Genomic DNA, 24,005 nt, shown 5'->3' on the forward strand with positions numbered 1-24,005 from the left:
GAGTTCTCCTGGTGTTGGGGTGTATACCCAGCCCCCTATATCGGATGAGTTCTCCTGGTGTTGAGGTGTATACCCAGCCTGGTATATCTGGTGAGTCCTCCTGGTGTTGAGGTGTATACCCAGCCTGGTATATCTGGTGAGTTCTCCTGGTGTTGGGGTGTATACCCAGCCCGGTATATCTGGTGAGTTCTCCTGGTGTTGAGGTGTATACCCAGCCCAGTATATCTGGTGAGTTCTCCTGGTGTTGAAGTGTATACCCAGCCCGGTATATCTGGTGAGTTCTCCTGGTGTTGGGGTGTATACCCAGCCTCCTATATCGGATGAGTTCTCCTGGTGTTGAGGTGTATACCCAGCCCCGCGGTATATCTGGTGAGTTCTCGTGGTGTTGGGGTGTATACCCAGACCGGTATATCCGGTGAGTTCACCTGGTGTTGAGGTGTATACCCAGCCCGCGGTATATCTGGTCAGTTCTAGTGGTGTTGAGGTGTATACCCAGACCGGTATATCTGGTGAGTCCTCCTGGTGTTGAGGTGTATACCCAGCCTGGTATATCTTCTGAGTCCTCCTGGTGTTGGGGTGTATACCCAGACCGGTATATCTGGTGAGTTCTCCTGGTGTTGAGGTGTATACCCAGCCTGGTATATCTGGTGAGTTCTCCTGGTGTTGGGGTGTATACCCAGCCCGGTATATCTGGTGAGTTCTCCTGGTATTGGGGTGTATACCCAGCCCGGTATATCTGGTGAGTCCTCCTGGTGTTGAGGTGTATAGCCAGACCGGTATATCTGGTGAGTTCTCCTGGTATTGGGGTGTATATCCAGCCCGGCATATCTGGTGAGTCCTCCTGGTGTTGAGTTGTATACCCAGCCCGGTATATCTGGTGAGTCCTCCTGGTGTTGAGGTGTATACCCAGCCTGGTATATCCGGTGAGTTCTCCTGGTATTGGGGTGTATACCCAGCCTGGTATATCTGGTGAGTCCTCCTGGTGTTGAGGTGTATACCCAGCCTGGTATATCTGGTGAGTTCTCCTGGTGTTGGGGTGTATACCCAGCCCGGTATATCTGGTGAGTCCTCCTGGTGTTGAGGTGTATACCCAGCCCGGTATATCTGGTGAGTTCTCCTGGTGTTGAAGTGTATACCCAGCCCGGTATATCAGGTGAGTTCTCGTGGTGTTTAGGTGTATACCCAGACCGATATATCCAGTGAGTTCTCCTGGTCTTGAGGTGTATACCTAGCCCGGTATATCTGGTGAGTTCTCCTGGTGTTGAGGTGTATACCCAGCCCGGTATATCTGGTGAGTCCTCCTGGTGTTGAGGTGTATACCTAGCCCGGTATATCTGGTGAGTCCTCCTGGTGTTGAGGTGTATACCTAGCCCGGTATATCTGGTGAGTTCTCGTGGTGTTGAGGTGTATACCCAGCCCAGTATATCCGGTGAGTCCTCCTGGTGTGGAGGTGTATACCCAGCCCGTTATATCCAGTGACTCCTCCTAGTGTTGAGGTGTATACCCAGCCCAGTATATCCGGTGAGTCCTCCTGGTATGGAGGTGTATACCCAGCCCGTTATATCCAGTGACTCCTTCTAGTGTTGAGGTGTATACCCAGCCCAGTATATCCGGTGAGTTCTCCTGGTGTTGAGGTGTATACCTAGCCCGGTATATCTGGTGAGTCCTCCTGGTGTTGAGGTGTATACCCAGCCCGGTATATCTGGTGAGTTCTCGTGGTGTTGAGGTGTATACCCAGCCCAGTATATCCGGTGAGTCCTCCTGGTGTTGAGGTGTATACCTAGCCCGGTATATCTGGTGAGTTCTCCTGGTGTTGAGGTGTATACCTAGCCCAGTATATCCGGTGAGTCCTCCTGGTGTGGAGGTGTATACCCAGCCCTTTATATCCAGTGACTCCTCCTAGTGTTGAGGTGTATACCCAGCCCAGTATATCCGGTGAGTCCTCCTGGTATGGAGGTGTATACCCAGCCCGTTATATCCAGTGACTCCTCCTAGTGTTGAGGTGTATACCCAGCCTGGTATATCTGGTGAGTCCTCCTGGCATATGACATACACTGCCCACTATAGGCATCTCACCACGTGTCTGGATATTCTATGTTTATTCTAGGGCTCCCATCCCTTATATTAATGATCACTGTAATGCAGAATATTCCCTGATGACATAATTGCTCCTCTGTTATATCATTATTATTTACAGGGCGTCACTGACTCAGAGAAACAAATCCAGAACTTGTCTGTGGAGAACGAGAATCTGAAGCAAAGTCTGAACATGACCCAAGGACTCCTGGAGAAGCTTGCTGCTGTAAACAGCCAGCCCTCCTCCCAGCTCATCAAGGTAGGGGATACATACTTATACAGGAGGTATATGGGGGTGTATGAAGAGACCGAGAGAGGAGGTATATGGGGGGTGTACCGAGAGGGGGTATATGGGGGTGTATAAAGAGACCGAGAGAGGAGGTATATGGGGGTTATACCGAGAGGGGGTATATGGGGGTGTATGAAGAGACCGAGAGAGGAGGCATATGGGGGGTATACCGAGAGGGGGTATATGGGGGTGCATGAAGAGACCGAGAGAGGAGGTATATGGGGGGTATACCGAGAGGGGGTATATGGGGGTGTATGAAGAGACCGAGAGAGGAGGTATATGGGGAGTATACCGAGAGGGGGTATATGGGGGTGTATAAAGAGACCGAGAGAGGAGGTATATGGGGGTTATACCGAGAGGGGGTATATGGGGGTGTATGAAGAGACCGAGAGAGGAGGCATATGGGGGGTATACCGAGAGGGGGTATATGGGGGTGTATGAAGAGACCGAGAGAGGAGGTATATGGGGGGTATACCGAGAGGGGGTATATGGGGGTGTATAAAGAGACCGAGAGAGGAGGTATATGGGGGGTATACCGAGAGGGGGTATATGGGGGTGTATGAAGAGACCGAGAGAGGAGGTATATGGGGGGTATACCGAGAGGGGGTATATGGGGGTGTATGAAGAGACCGAGAGAGGAGGTATATGGGGGGTATACCGAGAGGGGGTATATGGGGGTGTATGAAGAGACCGAGAGAGGAGGCATATGGGGGGTATACCGAAAGGGGGTATATGGGGGTGTATGAAGAGACCGAGAGAGGAGGTATATGGGGGGTATACCGAGAGGGGGTATATGGGGGTGTATGAAGAGACCGAGAGAGGAGGCATATGGGGGGTATACCGAGAGGGGGTATATGGGGGTGTATGAAGAGACCGAGAGAGGAGGTATATGGGGGGTATACCGAGAGGGGGTATATGGGGGTGTATGAAGAGACCGAGAGAGGAGGTATATGGGGGGTATACCGAGAGGGGGTATATGGGGGTGTATGAAGAGACCGAGAGAGGAGGCATATGGGGGGTATACCGAGAGGGGGTATATGGGGGTGTATGAAGAGACCGAGAGAGGAGGTATATGGGGGGTATACCGAGAGGGGGTATATGGGGGTGTATGAAGAGACCGAGAGAGGAGGTATATGGGGGGTATACCGAGAGGGGGTATATGGGGGTGTATGAAGAGACCGAGAGAGGAGGTATATGGGGGGTATACCGAGAGGGGGTATATGGGGGTGTATGAAGAGACCGAGAGAGGAGGTATATGGGGGGCATACCGAGAGGGGGTATATGGGGGTGTATGAAGAGACAGAGAGAGGAGGTATATGGGGGGTATACCGAGAGGGGGTATATGGGGGTGTATGAAGAGACAGAGAGAGGAGGTATATGGGGGGTATACCGAGAGGGGGTATATGGGGGTGTATGAAGAGACCGAGAGAGGTGGTATATGGGGGGTATACCGAGAGGGGGTATATGGGGGTGTATGAAGAGACAGAGAGAGGAGGTATATGGGGGTGTAGCGAGAGGGGGTATATGGGGGTGTACAGAGAGGAGGTATATGAGGGTATACAGAGAGGAGGTGTATGGGGGTGAACAGAGGAGGTATATGGGGGTGTACAGAGAGGAGGTATATGAGGGTATACAGAGAGGAGGTGTATGGGGGTGAACAGAGGAGGTATATGGGGGTATACAGAGAGGAGGTGTATGGGGGTGTACAGAGAGGAGGTATATGGGGGTGAACAGAGGAGGTGTATGGGGGTGTACAGAGAGGAGGTATATGGGGGTGTACAGAGAGGAGGTGTATGGGGGTGTACAGAGAGGAGGTGTATGGGGGTGTACAGAGAGGAGGTGTATGGGGGTGTACAGAGAGGAGGTGTATGGGGGTGTACAGAGAGGAGGTGTATGGGGGTGTACAGAGAGGAGGTGTATGGGGGTGTACAGAGAGGAGGTGTATGGGGGTATACAGAGAGGAGGTGTATGGGGGTGTACAGAGAGGAGGTGTATGGGGGTGTACAGAGAAGAGTTGTATGGGGGTGTACAGAGAAGAGTTGTATGGGGGTGTACAGAGAGGAGGTATATGGGGGTGTACAGAGAAGAGTTGTATGGGGGTGTACAGAGAGGAGGTATATGGGGGTGTACAGAGAAGAGTTGTATGGGGGTGTACAGAGAGGAGGTGTATGGGGGTGTACAGAGAGGAGGTGTATGGGGGTGTACAGAGAGGAGGTATATGGGGGTGTACAGAGAAGAGTTGTATGGGGGTGTACAGAGAGGAGGTATATGGGGGTGTACAGAGAAGAGTTGTATGGGGGTGTACAGAGAGGAGGTGTATGGGGGTGTACAGAGAGGAGGTGTATGGGGGTGTACAGAGAGGAGGTGTATGGGGGTGTAAAGAGAGGAGGTGTATGGGGGTGTACAGAGAGGAGGTGTATGGGGGTATACAGAGAGGAGGTATATGGGGGTGTACAGAGAGGAGGTGCATGGGGGTTTACAGAGAAGCAAAAAAGTATTTAGTCAGCCCCCAATTGTACAAGTTCTCCCCCTTATAAAGATGAGGCTGTAATTATCATCATAGGTTATAAACTCAACTATGAGACAGAATGAGAAAAATCCATAAATCACATTGTCTGATTATTATAGAATTTATCTGCAAATTATGGGGGGAAATAAGTATTTGGTCAATAAGAAAAGTTCATTTCAGTACTTTATTATATCCCCTTTGTTGGTAATGACAGAGGTCACATGATTTCTGTCTTCACAAGGTTCTCACACACTGTTGGCAATGACAGAGGTCACATGATTTCTGTCTTCACAAGGTTCTCACACACTGTTGGTAATGACAGAGGTCACATGTTTTCTGTCTTCACAAGGTTCTCACACTGTTGGTAATGACAGAGGTCACATGATTTCTGTCTTCACAAGGTTCTCACACACTGTTGGTAATGACAGAGGTCACATGTTTTCTGTCTTCACAAGGTTCTCACACACTGTTGGTAGTGACAGAGGTCACATGATTTCTGTCTTCACAAGGTTCTCACACACTGTTGGTAATGACAGAGGTCACATGTTTTCTGTCTTCACAAGGTTCTCACACACTGTTGGTAATGACAGAGGTCACATGATTTCTGTCTTCACAAGGTTCTCACACACTGTTGGTAATGACAGAGGTCACATGTTTTCTGTCTTCACAAGGTTCTCACACACTGTTGGTAATGACAGAGGTCACATGATTTCTGTCTTCACAAGGTTCTCACACACTGTTGGTAATGACAGAGGTCACATGTTTTCTGCCTTCACAAGGTTCTCACACACTGTTGGTAATGACAGAGGTCACATGTTTTCTGTCTTCACAAGGTTCTCACACACTGTTGGTAATGACAGAGGTCACATGTTTTCTGTCATCACAAGGTTCTCACACACTGTTGGTAATGACAGAGGTCACATGTTTTCTGTCTTCACAAGGTTCTCACACACTGTTGGTAATGACAGAGGTCACATGTTTTCTGTCTTCACAAGGTTCTCACACACTGTTGGTAATGACAGAGGTCACATGTTTTCTGTCTTCACAAGGTTCTCACACACTGTTGGTAATGACAGAGGTCACATGTTTTCTGTCTTCACAAGGTTCTCACACACTGTTGCTGGTATTTTGGCCCATTTCTCCATGCAGATGTCCTCTAGAGCAGTGATGTTTTGGGGCTGTCGCTGGGCAACACAGACTTTCAACTCCCTCCAAAGGTTTTCTATGGGATTGAGATCTGGAGACTGGCTAGGCCACTCCAGGACCTTGAAATGCTTCTTATGAAGCCACTCCTTCATTGCCCGGGTGGTGTGTTTGGGATCATTGTCATGCTGAAAGACCCAGCCATGTTTCATCTTCAATGTCCTTACTGATGGAAGGAGGTTTTCACTGAAAATCTCACAATACATCGCCCCATTCATTCTTTCCTTTACATGAATCAGTCATCCTGGTCCCTTGGCTGAAAAACAGCCCCAAAGCCTGATGTCTCCGCCCCCATGCTTCACAGTAGGTATGGTGTTCTTTGGAAGTAACTCAGCATTCTTTCTCCTCCAAACACGACGAGCTGAGTTTTTACCAAAAAGTTCTACTTTGGTTTCATCTGACCATATGCATGACCAAAGGAAAAGCAATCGCTGTAAAAAGTGCACACCCAAAAAGCGATATTGGAATATAATATATTTTTTGTAACAACCACTAACTACAAAAAATACACATGGATATTAAACATGAGGGCAGTTGAAAAAAATTAAAACAGCTCAAAATGAGCAGAGCACAACATGGGGGAGGGGCCATGAACTCCCTCTCTCCACTATCCTGTCCTAAAATAATCAAATGTAGTAATAGCTGCATGAAGGTAAGTACATAAATAATAATCACCACAGTGCACAAATTGTATAGAACATGAAGCAAATAAAGTAATAGTGAACCACAAATGGAGGAGCAGCTAGGCATATTGTTCAGGATATCCAAAATTACCACTGGTTCCGTCACTGGTGGTTACTTCCTCACGGGTGTTGACGGGCTGGGACAGCCCCGCCGACAGCAGGGGTTAACGAGGCCATGCGCTCAAAGCCAGCGTGTGCGGTCGGAGCGCGGAACATAACAGTACCCCCCCCACCCTTTGGTCTTCCCCTCCTTACGGTTCAGAAAACTCTTGAAGTCACGGTCCAGAATATTCTCCTCTGGCTCCCAAGATCTCTCCTCAGGACCGAAACCATCCCAGTCAACCAGAATTTTTTTTTACCTCTCACGGTTTTTGTGGCAAGAATCTCTTTAACCTTGTAGATGTCAGAAGAGACGGAGACTGGTGTGGGGACAAGATTCTTTTGAGAAAACCGGTTTATGACAAGAGGCTTGAGGAGAGAGACGTGGAAGGAAATGGGAATACGCAACGTAGCAGGCAGACGGAGTTTGTAGGAGACTAGATTCATTTTTTGCAAAACCTGGAAGGGACCAAGGTAGCGAGGACCAAGCTTGTAGCAGGGAACCTCGAAACGAATGTATTTGGAGGAAAGCCAAACCATGTCACCAGGAGAGAAGGAAGGAGGAGGTCTTCTATTCTTATCCTGCACCTCCATGCGAGAGGAAGCTTGAGATATGGACTGTCGAGTTTGTTGCAGGAGGAAGATATTTTAGCTCAGAACTGTGATATGGAGTTCATCCATTAGTATAGGGAAGCTACATGGATAGCTGGGTATAGGAATTTCAAAATTAGCCACAAAATACACCAATGGATGCAGGGTATAATTACAGATTATTAGCCAGCTTGCTGTTTGAAACTAAATAAAATATAATTATTTATGCACCTATACATGCTACATAGCATAAGTAATATAGATTAAAATCTCCATACACAGTACTGTCATTTTAACACACTACTGCCACCTAGTGGCCATTGAGCACCATTCCTTATTATTTGGATAAAATAAAAGTTAAGTCTTAATATTATTTTGGGTGTCTTTAGTCAGGGTTAACCCTGAGGGGATTTATTTCCCCAAGGAATTTTTTTGTGTTAGATGGTAGAGAAGTCTCGGACCAGCTCATCAACAGCTGGCACACCGGAGGAAACTGGGAGTGGAAGAGGAGAACGGAGATGGAGTCCGTAGACAACAAAAAAGGGAGACGATTTTGTGGACTCAGAATCCCTATGATTATATGAGAATTCAACCTAAGGGAGAAGGTCGATCCAATCGTCTTGTAGGAGATAAAAAAGGAAAAAGAGAAGGGAACGCGCCCCTAGTGAAGTACAGTTAGATGATATTATCAGAAAGAGGATTGAATCTCACTCACGTATAGTGTTGAGCTAAGAGCACAACACCTCAAATCGCGTGTAGAGCGAGTCTTTCTTGGTCCTGCAGCTTACAATCCTTCCGAACACTCCCTGGAGTCGTCTGTGGTAACAGATGCACGTAAATAAAATAACGGATTTTTTTCTGCAGCACTGAACCAATTGGAGCAAAAAGAGACCAAGCTCTTAAGAGTATAATCAAATAGTGTTTATTTGAAGCATATCTATGCGTTTCTGGCCCAGAGTGGGCCCTTCATCAGGACAAGGTGCTAGTCTAGCACCTTGTCCTGATGAAGGGCCCACTCTGGTCCAGAAACGCGTAGATATGCTTCAAATAAATGCTATTTGATTATACTCTTAAGAGCTTGGTCTCTTTTTGCTCCAATTGGTCCAGCGCTGCAGAAAAAAATCAGTTTTTTAATTTACTTGGATCCAATCGTCTTGGAAAGCTGAAACAAAATGACGGAGATAAGTCTCAAGAATTTGATTAACCCTCTCCACCTTTCTGTTCGACTGAGGGTGGTAGGCAGAGGAGAAGTCTAAATTGATGTCAAGACGGGTACAAAGAGCTCGCCAGAACTTAGAAACAAACTGCACTCCACGATCCGAAACGATATGCTGTGGAAGACCATGAATACGAAAGAAATGAAGCAAGAAGTACTTAGCCAGCTGTGGGGCAGATGGGAGACCAGGTAGAGGGATGAAATAAGCCATCTTGGAGAACCGATCCACTATGACCCAAATGACGGTGTTATTACGAGATGGTGGCAGATCAGTGATAAAATCCATAACGACGTGGGACCAATGAGTCTCTGGAATGGGTAAAGGCTGTAAGAGTCCAGCAGGTCTCTACTGAGGAGTTTTGTCACGGGAACAGACAAAATCAGAAACGTGTTCAAGGTGCGACCACCAGTAGTGCTGAGAAAATAGAAGTAGAGTCTTACGTATTCCAGGATGACCAGCCGTCAAGGAAGAATGGCCCCATTTCAGTACCTTGCGTCTCAATCCGGCAAGCACAAAGGATTTTCCAGGAGGAATTTGCTGAATAACAGCAGGAGCGTCAGAAATCAAGCAATCAGGAGGAATAAAATGCCTACGCATGGAGTCCAAACCTATGACGTCGGAGGACCTGGGGAGAGCAACAGCCCTGATGTTCTTGTCAACTGGACAGAAGTGAATGAAGAAGTTGAACCTAGAAAAGAACAAAGACCACCTTGCCTGGCGGGGGTTTAAACGCTAAGCGGACTGTAGGTTCAGAGGATTCTTATGGTCGCAGTAGATGCTGATTGGATGAGACGATCCTTTCAATAAATGTCGCCATTCCTCCAAAACAAGCTTAATAGCGAGGAGTTCTCGATCTCCAATGGAGTAATTCCTCTCAGCAGGAGAGAAGGTCTTGGAAAGGACCCACAAGTTACAGTCTTGCCCTTGGCGTTTTTCTGGATAAGGACGGCACCGGCTCAAACAGATGAGGCATCAACCTCCAAAGCAAAGGGCCTCTCCGGATCAGGTCTCGAAAGCACAGGAGCAGAGGCAAATGCAGACTTTAAACGAGAGAAGGCCTGTTCGGCCTCATGAGGCCAAGATTTAGGATTAGAGCTCTTTTTTGTGAGAGCCACAATCGGAGCAACCAAGGAAGAGAAATGTGGGATAAAATGACGATAATAGTTAGCAAATCCCAGAAAACGTTGAACAGCCTGAAGGCCAGAAGGACGTGGCCAACCCAATACTGCAGACAATTTATCTGGATCCATCTGCAGACCTTGATGAGAGACAATGTAGCCAAGAGACGGGAGACTTGTTTTCTCGAATAGGCATTTCTCTAGTTTAGCGTAGTGATGATTCTTCCGAAGGCGCTGAAGAACCTGACGTACATGAGTATGATGCTCCTCTAAGTTGGTGGAGAAGATCAAGATGTCATCTAAGTATACGACAACACAGGTGTAGAGAAGATCTCGGAAGATATCATTGACAAATTCTTGGAAAACGGCTGGAGCATTGCAGAAACTGAAAGGCATCACGAGATACTCAAAATGTCCATCACAAGTATTGAAGGCCGTTTTCCATTCATCTCCCTCGCGGATACGAATGAGGTTATATGCTCCTTGCAAATCCAACTTGGAGAAGACCCTGGCTCCTCTGAGGCGGTCAAAAAGTTCAGAGGAAGTGGATAACGATTTTTGACCGTGATTTTGCTAAGACCCCTGTAGTCAATACAAGGGTGGAGTGAGCCATCCTTCTTCCCTACAAAGAAGAAACCTGCTCCGGCAGGAGAAGAGGACTTACGGATAAATCCCTTTTGAAGGTTCTCCTGGATATACTCTGCCATGGGTTTGGTCTCAGGAACTGATGACAAGTAAATTCTTCCACGAGGAGGTGTGGTACCAGGCAGTAAATCTATAGGTCAGTCGTAGGGATCAGGAGGAGGCAGAGACTCAGCCTGCTTCTTGCAGAATACATCAGAAAAATCTTGATAAGGTGGAGGATGACTAGGCAGAAGAGGAAGATGAGAAACAACTTTAGGCTGGACTGGTCTGAGACAACGATTTTGACAGGACTGTCCCCAGCAAATAATCTCTCCAGTTCTCCAATTTTGTTGCGGAGAATGGCGTTGAAGGCAGGGAAGGCCAAGAAGAAGCTCAGAAGAACAATGAGGCAGTACATAGAATTCAATGCTTTATGCAAGACACCCACTTGCATGACAAGAGGTTCAGTACGGAAAAGCACCTTACATTCCATATTTTTTCCATTAACTGAGGAGATGAACAAAGGTTTGTCAAGCCGAGTAACAGGAAGAAGATATTTGTGGACCAAAGAGGCATCAATAAAGTCACCCGCAGATCCAGAATAAAAAAAAAGCTGTAGCGTTGAAGGCAGACTTGGCCGAAGTGAAGACTTGTACAGAAATGGTCAAGCGAGGAGAGGAAGTATTCACACCTAGGGATGCCTCTCCCACATGCCCTAGGTGCGAGGCGTTTCCCGAACTCTGTGGACAAACAGTACAGTCCTTGAGGAAGTGCTCTGGGCTAGCACAATACAGACACAAATTCTCACTGCGACGTTGTGATCTCTCCTGTTGTGACAAGAGTGAACGATCCACTTGCATAGCCTCTTCGGGAAGAGGCTCAGGGCAGTGTACAGGAGGATGTTGGAACACGGGTGCCAGACGAGGATATCAGCTTGTACGGGCAGGTTCTCTCTCCAAACAAAGTTCCTCCTGTCTCTCAGCACAATGCACATCAATACGTGTAGCCAAGTGGTTAAGTTCAGACAAGGAAGAGGGAGGATCAGGTGTAGCGAGAGCATCTTTTATCCTGCTAGACAGTCCTTTTTTGAAAGTTGCACACAAGGCATCATTCCATGCCATTTCTGAGGCTAGAGTGCGGAATTGAACCAGGTAGTCAACAACGGAGGAATTCCCATCGCAGGGATTAAGTAGAGCCGTCTCTGCAGAAGAAGCACGTGCGGGTTCCTCAAAGATGTTGTGAAATTCAGCCAGAAATGCAGTCAAGTTGGAAGTAACAGGTCACCGCGGTCCCAAAGAGGAGTAGCCCAGGCCAAGGCTTTTCCGGATAGCAGACTGACCACAAAGGCCACCTTAGCTCGTTCCGTAGGAAATTGGTCCGACATGAGCTCCAGATGCATGAAGCATTGTGTAACAAAGCCTCTACACAGCTTAGGATCATCATCATACTTAAGGGTAGAAGTAGACGTAACTTGGAGCCAGAAGAAGCTGCAGGAACAGGTGGAGACATTGGAGCAGGCTGCGGCTGCTATTGCTACATGGATAGAAGTTGTTGTATCATAGCAGACAATTTTATGAGTCTGATGCACCACAACTGAGGGAAGATCCGAGACATCCGGCAAGATCTTACTGTGACACTCACGGTTCAGTAGACAGGAACACTTGTGGTAGTGGATCCGCTTGACCTGTGTGGCAGAAGACATGGAGCTGAGGGAAAGGAGTCTAAGGTGCCGCTGCCCCTGGTATGGTAACTCGTGGTCAGGATAGCAGAAGGTCAGGGCAGGCGGCACAGATGTGTAGTCAAGGACGTAGCAGGAGGTCAATTGGCAGGCGGCAAAGGAGCAAGGTCAGATCACAGAACTAAGGGTTAGAAACACGGCAAGGCAACTCTCAGGAACGCTTTCTCTTAGGCACTAGGGCAACAAAGATCCAGCAGAGAAGTGTGGGAGGTGGTGGAACTTAAAGCCACAGGTGTTCACTTAAAGGGGTTATCCAGCATAAGGTGATTTTAGGAAGGATCTGTGCTTGTCTTTGGCTAAATGGCTATGCTGTGAGATTACCATAACACTGTGGCTAGCTTTCTGTGAACTTGTATTTCCTGTTTTCAGTTCTCTTGTTTGCCTACAAATCCCATGATACCATTTTCCTCCTTTCCACACATCAGCCACCCCACCCATTGAAACATAAATGAGCTGCAGACCTGTGGTCTTCAATCAGGGTGCCTCCAGCTGTTGCATTAGTTGCAGATTGCTCTCTCCACCCATTGAAGCAGACCGGCTCCCTGTCATCAGCTGACTAGTGAGTCAGGTCTCGACCGCATTGCAAGCTGGGAAAAATTTGAGACAGCAGTCATTTTGTATGCTGGTAAAAATAATTATTGTGGTGAAAATCACATAAGAATTGTGAGAAAACGGTCACACACAGGTACAGACACTATATTATGGACTACACTAACTTTACAGCCCCTGGAGCATAGTCACATAAAAAAAATCCCGGAATACCCCTTTAATTATTGGGCGTACTGGCCCTTTAAATCTCCGAGCTCCATTCTGCGTGCACCCTAGGGGACAGCGACACGCATGCTGGAGGAGGCAGGAGGAGCACTAGGGGAGTGACGGGCTGGGACTCGTATGTGGGCGCATCCCGCAATGCGAATCCCAGCCCCGCCGACAGCAACAGTTAATGGGGCCGTATACTCACGGCCAGTGTATATGGGCCGGAGCACGGAACAGAACACTAATAATTTCTCCCACAGTTGATTTCTTCACACCAAGCTGCTTGCCTATTGCAGATTCAGTCTTCCCAGCCTGGTGCAGGTCTACAATGTTGTTTCTGGTGTCCTTCGCCAGCTCTTTGGTCTTGGCCATAGTGGAGTTTGGAGTGTGACTGGTTGGAGTTGTGGACAGGTGTCTTTTATACTGATAACAAGCCCAAACAGGAGCCATTAATACAGGTAACGAGGACAGAGGAGACTCTTATAGAAGAAGTTACAGGTCTGTGAGAGGCAGAAATCTGCAAATAAATTCTTTAAAAATCAGACAATGGGATTTAGTTGAGGTTAAAACCTATGATGAAAATTACAGCCTCATTATTTTAGGGGGAGAACTTTTTGCCTCACTGTATAGGGGTGTACAGACAGGCGGTATGTATGTATACGGAGTCTTGTGGATGTATATAGGGGTGTACAGAGTGGCGGTATATATGTATACAGAGTCTTGTGGATGTATATAGGGGTGTACAGACAGGCGGTATGTATGTATACGGAGTCTTGTGGATGTATATAGGGGTGTACAGAGTGGCGGTATATATGTATACAGAGTCTTGTGGATGTATATAGGGGTGTACAGAGAGGCGGTATATATGTATACGGAGTCTTGTGAATGTATATAGGGGTGTACAGACAGGCGGTATGTATGTATACTGAGTCTTGTGGATGTATATAGGGGTGTACAGAGTGGCGGTATATATGTATACAGAGTCTTGTGGATGTATATAGGGGTGTACAGACAGGCGGTATGTATGTATACGGAGTCTTGTGGATGTATATAGGGGTGTACAGAGTGGCGGTATATATGTATACAGAGTCTTGTGGATGTATATAGGGGTGTACAGAGAGGCGGTATATATGTATACGGAGTCTTGTGAATGTATATAGGGGTGTACAGACAGGCGGTATGTATGTATACTGAGTCTTGTGGATGTATATAGGGGTGTACAGAGAGGCGGTATATATGTATACAGAGTCTTGTGGATGTATATAGGGGTGTACAGAGAGGCGGTATATATGTATACAGAGTCTTGTGGATGTATATAGGGGTGTACAGAGAGGCGGTATATATGTATACAGAGTCTTGTGGAACTATATAGGGGTGTACAGAGAGGCGGTATATATGTATACAGAGTCTTGTGGATGTATATAGGGGTGTACAGAGTGGCGGTATATATGTATACAGAGTCTTGTGGATCTATATAGGGGTGTACAGAGAGGCGGTATATATGTATACGGAGTCTTGTGAATGTATATAGGGGTGTACAGAGAGGCGGTATATATGTATACGGAGTCTTGTGGATGTATATAGGGGTGTACAGAGAGGCGGTATATATGTATACGGAGTCTTGTGAATGTATATAGGGGTGTACAGAGAGGCGGTATATATGTATACGGAGTCTTGTGGATCTATATAGGGGTGTACAGAGAGGCGGTATATATGTATACAGAGTCTTGTGGATGTATATAGGGGTGTACAGAGAGGCGGTATATATGTATACAGAGTCTTGTGGATCTATATAGGGGTGTACAGAGAGGCGGTATATATGTATACGGAGTCTTATGGATGTATTTAGGGGTGTACAGAGAGGCGGTATATATGTATACGGAGTCTTGTGGATGGCCTCGGTGTATATATGGGATAATACCGCTCCATTCTCTCACAGGAGAACGATGACCTGCGCAGTAAGGTCCACCACCTGGAGACGTCTCTGCAGGACAAGGTGGAGCAGCTCGTGTTCACCAAAGGTCACATGGACAATCTGCAATGGCGGCAAGAAGAAGAAACCCGCCAGCTGGAGGAGAAGGTCCAACGACTGAGGCTGTGCCTAGAGCAAGAGAAAAAGAGACCTCCGGATGTACAGGTGACTGGAGGGGGCAGTATATACTGCTGACAGGAGGGTGCGGTATATACTGGGGACAGGAGGGTGCGGTATATACTGGGGACAGGAGGGTGCGGTATATACTGGGGACAGGAGGGTGCGGTATATACTGGGGACAGGAGGGTGCGGTATATACTGGTGACAGGAGGGTGCGGTATATACTGGTGACAAGAGGGTGCGGTATATACTGGTGACAGGAGGGTGCGGTATATACTGGTGACAGGAGGGTGCGGTATATACTGGTGACAGGAGGGTGCGGTATATACTGGTGACAGGAGGGTGCGGTATATACTGGAGACAGGAGGGTGCGGTATATACTGGAGACAGGAGGGTGCGGTATATACTGATGACAGGTGTCCGGAGGGTGCGGTATATACTGGTGACAGGAGGGTGCGGTATATACTGGAGACAGGAGGGTGCGGTATATACTGGGGACAGAAGGGTGCGGTATATACTGGGGACAGGAGGGTGCGGTATATACTGGTGACAGGAGGGTGCGGTATATACTGGTGACAGGAGGGTGCGGTATATACTGGTGACAGGAGGGTGCGGTATATACAGGTGACTGGAGGGTGCGGTATATACTGGTGACAGGAGGGTGCGGTATATACAGGTGACTGGAGGGGGCGGTATATACTGGTGACTGGAGGGGGCGGTATATACTGGTGACTGGAGGGGGCGGTATATACTGGTGACTGGAGGGGGCGGTATATACTGGTGACTGGAGGGGGCGGTATATACTGGTGACTGGAGGGGGCGGTATATACTGGTGACAGGAGGGTGCGGTATATACTGGTGACAGGAGGGGGCGGTATATACTGGTGACAGGAGGGTGCGGTATATACTGCTGACAGGAGGGTGCGGTATATACTGCTGACAGGAGGGTGCGGTATATACTGGTGACAGGAGGGTGCGGTATATACTGGTGACAGGAGGGTGCGGTTTATACTGGTGACAGGAGGGTGCGGTATATACTGGTGACAGGAGGGTGCGGTATATACTGGTGACAGGAGGGTGCGGTATATACTGGTGACAGGAGGGTGCGGTATATACTGGTGACAGGAGGGTGCGGTATATACTGGTGACAGGAGGGTGCGGTATATACTGGTGACAGGAGGGTGCGGTATATACTGGTGACAGGAGGGTGCGGTATATACTGGAGACAGGAGGGTGCGGTATATACTGGAGACAGGAGGGTGCGGTATATACTGATGACAGGTGTCCGGAGGGTGCGGTATATACTGGTGACAGGAGGGTGCGGTATATACTGGTGACAGGAGGGTGCGGTATATACTGGTGACAGGAGGGTGCGGTATATACTGGTGACAGGAGGGTGCGGTATATACTGGGGACAGGAGGGTGCGGTATATACTGGTGACAGGAGGGTGCGGTATATACTGGTGACAGGAGGGTGCGGTATATACTGGTGACAGGAGGGTGCGGTATATACTGGAGACAGGAGGGTGCGGTATATACTGATGACAGGTGTCCGGAGGGTGCGGTATATACTGGTGACAGGAGGGTGCGGTATATACTGGTGACAGGAGGGTGCGGTATATACTGGGGAAAGGAGGGTGCGGTATATACTGGTGACAGGAAGGTGCGGTATATACTGGGGACAGGAAGGTGCGGTATATACTGGGGACAGGAGGGTGCGGTATATACTGGGGACAGGAGGGTGCGGTATATACTGGGGACAGGAGGGTGCTGTATATACTGGGGACAGGAGGGTGCGATATATACTGGGGACAGGAGGGTGCGATATATACTGGGGACAGGAGGGTGCGATATATACTGGTGACAGGAGGGTGCGGTATATACTGGGGACAGGAGGGTGCGATATATACTGGGGACAGGAGGGTGCGATATATACTGGGGACAGGAGGGTGCGGTATATACTGGTGACAGGAGGGTGCGGTATATACTGGGGACAGGAGGGTGCGATATATACTGGGGACAGGAGGGTGCGGTATATACTGGGGACAGGAGGGTGCGGTATATACTGGGGACAGGAGGGTGCGGTATATACTGATGACAGGTGTCCAGAGGGTGCGGTATATAATGGGGACAGGTGTACAGTATATATCAGTGTTTGTTGTCTCCCCCCTCAGTACAGTATATATCAGTGTTTGTTGTCTCCCCCCCCCTCAGTACAGTATATATCAGTGTTTGTTGTCTCCCCCCCTCAGTACAGTATATATCAGTGTTTGTTGTCTCCCCCCCCCTCAGTACAGTATATATCAGTGTTTGTTGTCTCCCCCCCTCAGTACAGTATATATCAGTGTTTGTTGTCTCCCCCCCCCCTCAGTACAGTATATATCAGTGTTTGTTGTCTCCCCCCTCAGTACAGTATATATCAGTGTTTGTTGTCTCCCCCCCTCAGTACAGTATATATCAGTGTTTGTTGTCTCCCCCCCCCCTCAGTACAGTATATATCAGTGTTTGTTGTCTCCCCCCCCCTCAGTACAGTATATATCAGTGTTTGTTGTCTCCCCCCCTCAGTACAGTATATATCAGTGTTTGTTGTCTCCCCCCCCTCAGTACAGTATATATCAGTGTTTGTTGTCTCCCCCCTCAGTACAGTATATATCAGTGTTTGTTGTCTCCCCCCCCTCAGTACAGTATATATCAGTGTTTGTTGTCTCCCCCCTCAGTACAGTATATATCAGTGTTTGTTGTCTCCCCCCCTCAGTACAGTATATATCAGTGTTTGTTGTCTCCCCCCTCAGTACAGTATATATCAGTGTTTGTTGTCTCCCCCCTCAGTACAGTATATATCAGTGTTTGTTGTCTCCCCCCCCTCAGTACAGTATATATCAGTGTTTGTTGTCTCCCCCCCCCTCAGTACAGTATATATCAGTGTTTGTTGTCTCCCCCCCCCTCAGTACAGTATATATCAGTGTTTGTTGTCTCCCCCCCTCAGTACAGTATATATCAATGTTTGTTGTCTCCCCCCCCTCAGTACAGTATATATCAGTGTTTGTTGTCTCCCCCCCCTCAGTACAGTATATATCAGTGTTTGTTGTCTCCCCCCTCAGTACAGTATATATCAGTGTTTGTTGTCTCCCCCCCTCAGTACAGTATATATCAGTGTTTGTTGTCTCCCCCCCCTCAGTACAGTATATATCAGTGTTTGTTGTCTCCTCCCCTCAGTACAGTATATATCAGTGTTTGTTGTCTCCCCCCTCAGTACAGTATATATCAGTGTTTGTTGTCTCCCCCCCCTCAGTACAGTATATATCAGTGTTTGTTGTCTCCCCCCCTCAGTACAGTATATATCAGTGTTTGTTGTCTCCCCCCCCCTCAGTACAGTATATATCAGTGTTTGTTGTCTCCCCCCCCTCAGTACAGTATATATCAGTGTTTGTTGTCTCCCCCCCTCAGTACAGTATATATCAGTGTTTGTTGTCTCCCCCCCCTCAGTACAGTATATATCAGTGTTTGTTGTCTCCCCCCCCTCAGTACAGTATATATCAGTGTTTGTTGTCTCCCCCCCTCAGTACAGTATATATCAGTGTTTGTTGTCTCCCCCCCTCAGTACAGTATATATCAGTGTTTGTTGTCTCCCCCCCCTCAGTACAGTATATATCAGTGTTTGTTGTCTCCCCCCCCTCAGTACAGTATATATCAGTGTTTGTTGTCTCCCCCCCTCAGTACAGTATATATCAGTGTTTGTTGTCTCCCCCCCCTCAGTACAGTATATATCAGTGTTTGTTGTCTCCCCCCCTCAGTACAGTATATATCAGTGTTTGTTGTCTCCCCCCCCCCTCAGTACAGTATATATCAGTGTTTGTTGTCTCCCCCCCCCCTCAGTACAGTATATATCAGTGTTTGTTGTCTCCCCCCCCTCAGTACAGTATATATCAGTGTTTGTTGTCTCCCCCCCCCCCCTCAGTACAGTATATATCAGTGTTTGTTGTCTCCCCCCCCCTCAGTACAGTATATATCAGTGTTTGTTGTCTCCCCCCCCCTCAGTACAGTATATATCAGTGTTTGTTGTCTCCCCCCCCCCTCAGTACAGTATATATCAGTGTTTGTTGTCTCCCCCCCCCTCAGTACAGTATATATCAGTGTTTGTTGTCTCCCCCCTCAGTACAGTATATATCAGTGTTTGTTGTCTCCCCCCCTCAGTACAGTATATATCAGTGTTTGTTGTCTCCCCCCCCCTCAGTACAGTATATATCAGTGTTTGTTGTCTCCCCCCCCTCAGTACAGTATATATCAGTGTTTGTTGTCTCCCCCCCCTCAGTACAGTATATATCAGTGTTTGTTGTCTCCCCCCCCTCAGTACAGTATATATCAGTGTTTGTTGTCTCCCCCCCTCAGTACAGTATATATCAGTGTTTGTTGTCTCCCCCCCCCTCAGTACAGTATATATCAGTGTTTGTTGTCTCCCCCCCCCCTCAGTACAGTATATATCAGTGTTTGTTGTCTCCCCCCCTCAGTACAGTATATATCAGTGTTTGTTGTCTCCCCCCCCCTCAGTACAGTATATATCAGTGTTTGTTGTCTCCCCCCCTCAGTACAGTATATATCAGTGTTTGTTGTCTCCCCCCCCCCTCAGTACAGTATATATCAGTGTTTGTTGTCTCCCCCCCCCCTCAGTACAGTATATATCAGTGTTTGTTGTCTCCCCCCCCTCAGTACAGTATATATCAGTGTTTGTTGTCTCCCCCCCTCAGTACAGTATATATCAGTGTTTGTTGTCTCCCCCCCTCAGTACAGTATATATCAGTGTTTGTTGTCTCCCCCCCTCAGTACAGTATATATCAGTGTTTGTTGTCTCCCCCCCTCAGTACAGTATATATCAGTGTTTGTTGTCTCCCCCCCTCAGTACAGTATATATCAGTGTTTGTTGTCTCCCCCCCTCAGTACAGTATATATCAGTGTTTGTTGTCTCCCCCCCTCAGTACAGTATATATCAGTGTTTGTTGTCTCCCCCCCTCAGTACAGTATATATCAGTGTTTGTTGTCTCCCCCCCTCAGTACAGTATATATCAGTGTTTGTTGTCTCCCCCCCTCAGTACAGTATATATCAGTGTTTGTTGTCTCCCCCCCTCAGTACAGTATATATCAGTGTTTGTTTATATCAGTGTTTGTTGTCTCCCCCCCTCAGTACAGTATATATCAGTGTTTGTTGTCTCCCCCCCCTTCAGTACAGTATATATCAGTGTTTGTTGTCTCCCCCCCCCTCAGTACAGTATATATCAGTGTTTGTTGTCTCCCCCCCTCAGTACAGTATATATCAGCTCAGTACAGTATATATCAGTGTTTGTTGTCCCCCCCCCCCCTCAGTACAGTATATATCAGTGTTTGTTGTCTCCCCCCCCCCTCAGTACAGTATATATCAGTGTTTGTTGTCTCCCCCCCCTCAGTACAGTATATATCAGTGTTTGTTGTCTCCCCCCCCCTCAGTACAGTATATATCAGTGTTTGTTGTCTCCCCCCCTCAGTACAGTATATATCAGTGTTTGTTGTCTCCCCCCCCCCTCAGTACAGTATATATCAGTGTTTGTTGTCTCCCCCCCCCCCTCAGTACAGTATATATCAGTGTTTGTTGTCTCCCCCCTCAGTACAGTATATATCAGTGTTTGTTGTCTCCCCCCCCCCTCAGTACAGTATATATCAGCGTTTGTTGTCTCCCCCCCCCCCCTCAGTACAGTATATATCAGTGTTTGTTGTCTCCCCCCTCAGTACAGTATATATCAGTGTTTGTTGTCTCCCCCCCCCCTCAGTACAGTATATATCAGTGTTTGTTGTCTCCCCCCCTCAGTACAGTATATATCAGTGTTTGTTGTCTCCCCCCCCTCAGTACAGTATATATCAGTGTTTGTTGTCTCCCCCCCTCAGTACAGTATATATCAGTGTTTGTTGTCTCCCCCCCCCCTCAGTACAGTATATATCAGTGTTTGTTGTCTCCCCCCTCAGTACAGTATATATCAGTGTTTGTTGTCTCTCCCCCCTCAGTACAGTATATATCAGTGTTTGTTGTCTCCCCCCTCAGTACAGTATATATCAGTGTTTGTTGTCTCCTCCCCCTCAGTACAGTATATATCAGTGTTTGTTGTCTCCTCCCCTCAGTACAGTATATATCAGTGTTTGTTGTCTCCCCCCCCTCAGTACAGTATATATCAGTGTTTGTTGTCTCCCCCCCCCTCAGTACAGTATATATCAGTGTTTGTTGTCTCCCCCCCCTCAGTACAGTATATATCAGTGTTTGTTGTCTCCCCCCCCCCTCAGTACAGTATATATCAGTGTTTGTTGTCTCCCCCCCCTCAGTACAGTATATATCAGTGTTTGTTGGCTCCCCCCCTCAGTACAGTATATATCAGTGTTTGTTGTCTCCCCCCCCCCCTCAGTACAGTATATATCAGTGTTTGTTGTCTCCCCCCCTCAGTACAGTATATATCAGTGTTTGTTGTCTCCCCCCCCCCTCAGTACAGTATATATCAGTGTTTGTTGTCTCCTCCCCCCCTCAGTACAGTATATATCAGTGTTTGTTGTCTCCCCCCCCCCTCAGTACAGTATATATCAGTGTTTGTTGTCTCCCCCCCCCCTCAGTACAGTATATATCAGTGTTTGTTGTCTCCCCCCCCTCAGTACAGTATATATCAGTGTTTGTTGTCTCCCCCCCCCCTCAGTACAGTATATATCAGTGTTTGTTGTCTCCCCCCCCCCCTCAGTACAGTATATATCAGTGTTTGTTGTCTCCCCCCCTCAGTACAGTATATATCAGTGTTTGTTGTCTCCCCCCCCCCCAGTACAGTATATATCAGTGTTTGTTGTCTCCGCCATCTCAGTACAGTATATATCAGTGTTTGTTGTCTCCCCCCCCCTCAGTACAGTATATATCAGTGTTTGTTGTCTCCCCCCCCCTCAGTACAGTATATATCAGTGTTTGTTGTCTCCCCCCCCCTCAGTACAGTATATATCAGTGTTTGTTGTCTCCCCCCTCAGTACAGTATATATCAGTGTTTGTTGTCTCCCCCCCTCAGTACAGTATATATCAGTGTTTGTTGTCTCCCCCCCCCCTCAGTACAGTATATATCAGTGTTTGTTGTCTCCCCCCTCAGTACAGTATATATCAGTGTTTGTTGTCTCTCCCCCCTCAGTACAGTATATATCAGTGTTTGTTGTCTCCCCCCTCAGTACAGTATATATCAGTGTTTGTTGTCTCCTCCCCTCAGTACAGTATATATCAGTGTTTGTTGTCTCCTCCCCTCAGTACAGTATATATCAGTGTTTGTTGTCTCCCCCCCTCAGTACAGTATATATCAGTGTTTGTTGTCTCCCCCCCCCCTCAGTACAGTATATATCAGTGTTTGTTGTCTCCCCCCCCTCAGTACAGTATATATCAGTGTTTGTTGGCTCCCCCCCTCAGTACAGTATATATCAGTGTTTGTTGTCTCCCCCCCCCCTCAGTACAGTATATATCAGTGTTTGTTGTCTCCCCCCCTCAGTACAGTATATATCAGTGTTTGTTGTCTCCCCCCCCCCCTCAGTACAGTATATATCAGTGTTTGTTGTCTCCTCCCCCCCTCAGTACAGTATATATCAGTGTTTGTTGTCTCCCCCCCCCCCTCAGTACAGTATATATCAGTGTTTGTTGTCTCCCCCCCCCCTCAGTACAGTATATATCAGTGTTTGTTGTCTCCCCCCCCTCAGTACAGTATATATCAGGTGTTTGTTGTCTCCCCCCCCCTCAGTACAGTATATATCAGTGTTTGTTGTCTCCCCCCCCCTCAGTACAGTATATATCAGTGTTTGTTGTCTCCCCCCCTCAGTACAGTATATATCAGTGTTTGTTGTCTCCCCCCCCCCCAGTACAGTATATATCAGTGTTTGTTGTCTCCGCCATCTCAGTACAGTATATATCAGTGTTTGTTGTCTCCCCCCCCCCTCAGTACATCACACAGACGGTGGAGGTGGAGTCCCCGACACTCCTGCACAGCTTAGAGAAGGCGGAGGAAAGAAGCCGAATTCTACAGGAACAAGTGTCCGACCATAGTGAGAATTGTCAGCGACTGGAGGAGCAGCTCAAGAGATCTGAGGACCTGACCTCCTCCCTGCAGACCAAGGTAGTGAAGCCCGAGACCCCCCCAGTGAGCATGTACAGTGAGAGGGGAGGAGGAGGCCAGTGAGCATGTACTGTGAGAGGGGGGAGGAGGCCAGTGAGCATGTACTGTGAGAGGGAGGAGGAGGCCAGTGAGCATGCTCTTTGAGAGGGGATGAGGCCAGTGAGCATGTACAGTGAGAGGGGGGAGGAGGCAAGAGAGCATGTACAGTGAGAGGGGAGGAGGAGGGCAGTGAGCATGTACAGTGAGAGGGGAGGAGGAGGGGCAGTGAGCATGTACAGTGAGAGGGGAGGAGGAGGGCAGTGAGCATGTACAGTGAGAGGGGAGGAGGAGGGCAGTGAGCATGTACAGTGAGAGGGGAGGAGGAGGCCAGTGAGCATGTACAGTGAGAGGGGAGGAGGAGGCCAGTGAGCATGTACTGTGAGAGGGGAGGAGGAGGCCAGTGAGCATGCTCTGTGAGAGGGGAGGAGGAGACCAGTGAGCATGCTCTGTGAGAGGGGGAGGAGGAGGCCAGTGAGCATGCTCTGTGAGAGGGAGGAGGAGGCCAGTGAGCATGCTCTGTGAGAGGGAGGAGGAGGCCAGTGAGCATGCTCTGTGAGAGGGAGGAGGAGGCCAGTGAGCATGCTCTGTGAGAGGGAGGAGGAGGCCAGTGAGCATGCTCTGTGAGAGGGATGAGGAGGCCAGTGAGCATGTACTGTGAGAGGGAGGAGGAGGCCAGTGAGCATGTACTGTGAGAGGGATGAGGAGGCCAGTGAGCATGTACTTTGAGAGGGATGAGGAGGCCAGTGAGCATGTACTGTGAGAGGGATGAGGAGACCAGTGAGCATGTACTGTGAGAGGGATGAGGAGACCAGTGAGCATGCACTGTGAGA

The 24,005-nt window shown here is 48.2% G+C and overlaps 1 protein-coding gene across 1 annotated transcript in view; it reads left to right on the top strand.

Moving 5' to 3' along the window:
- LOC130311753 (kinesin-like protein KIFC3) overlaps positions 1 to 23,136 on the top strand; it is a gene marked incomplete at both ends in the record, with an annotated part of 71,394 nt that extends 48,258 nt beyond the window's left edge. Inside the window, 3 exon segments of the mRNA XM_056552521.1 lie at positions 2,198 to 2,335; positions 14,843 to 15,040; positions 22,963 to 23,136. Coding sequence (XP_056408496.1) covers positions 2,198 to 2,335; positions 14,843 to 15,040; positions 22,963 to 23,136 — 510 coding nt within the window.
- Positions 23,137 to 24,005: the final 869 nt, after the last annotated feature.

Source organism: Hyla sarda, unplaced genomic scaffold (genome assembly GCF_029499605.1).
Source record: "Hyla sarda isolate aHylSar1 unplaced genomic scaffold, aHylSar1.hap1 scaffold_1667, whole genome shotgun sequence".
In the NCBI taxonomy this organism is placed as follows: domain Eukaryota; kingdom Metazoa; phylum Chordata; class Amphibia; order Anura; family Hylidae; genus Hyla; species Hyla sarda.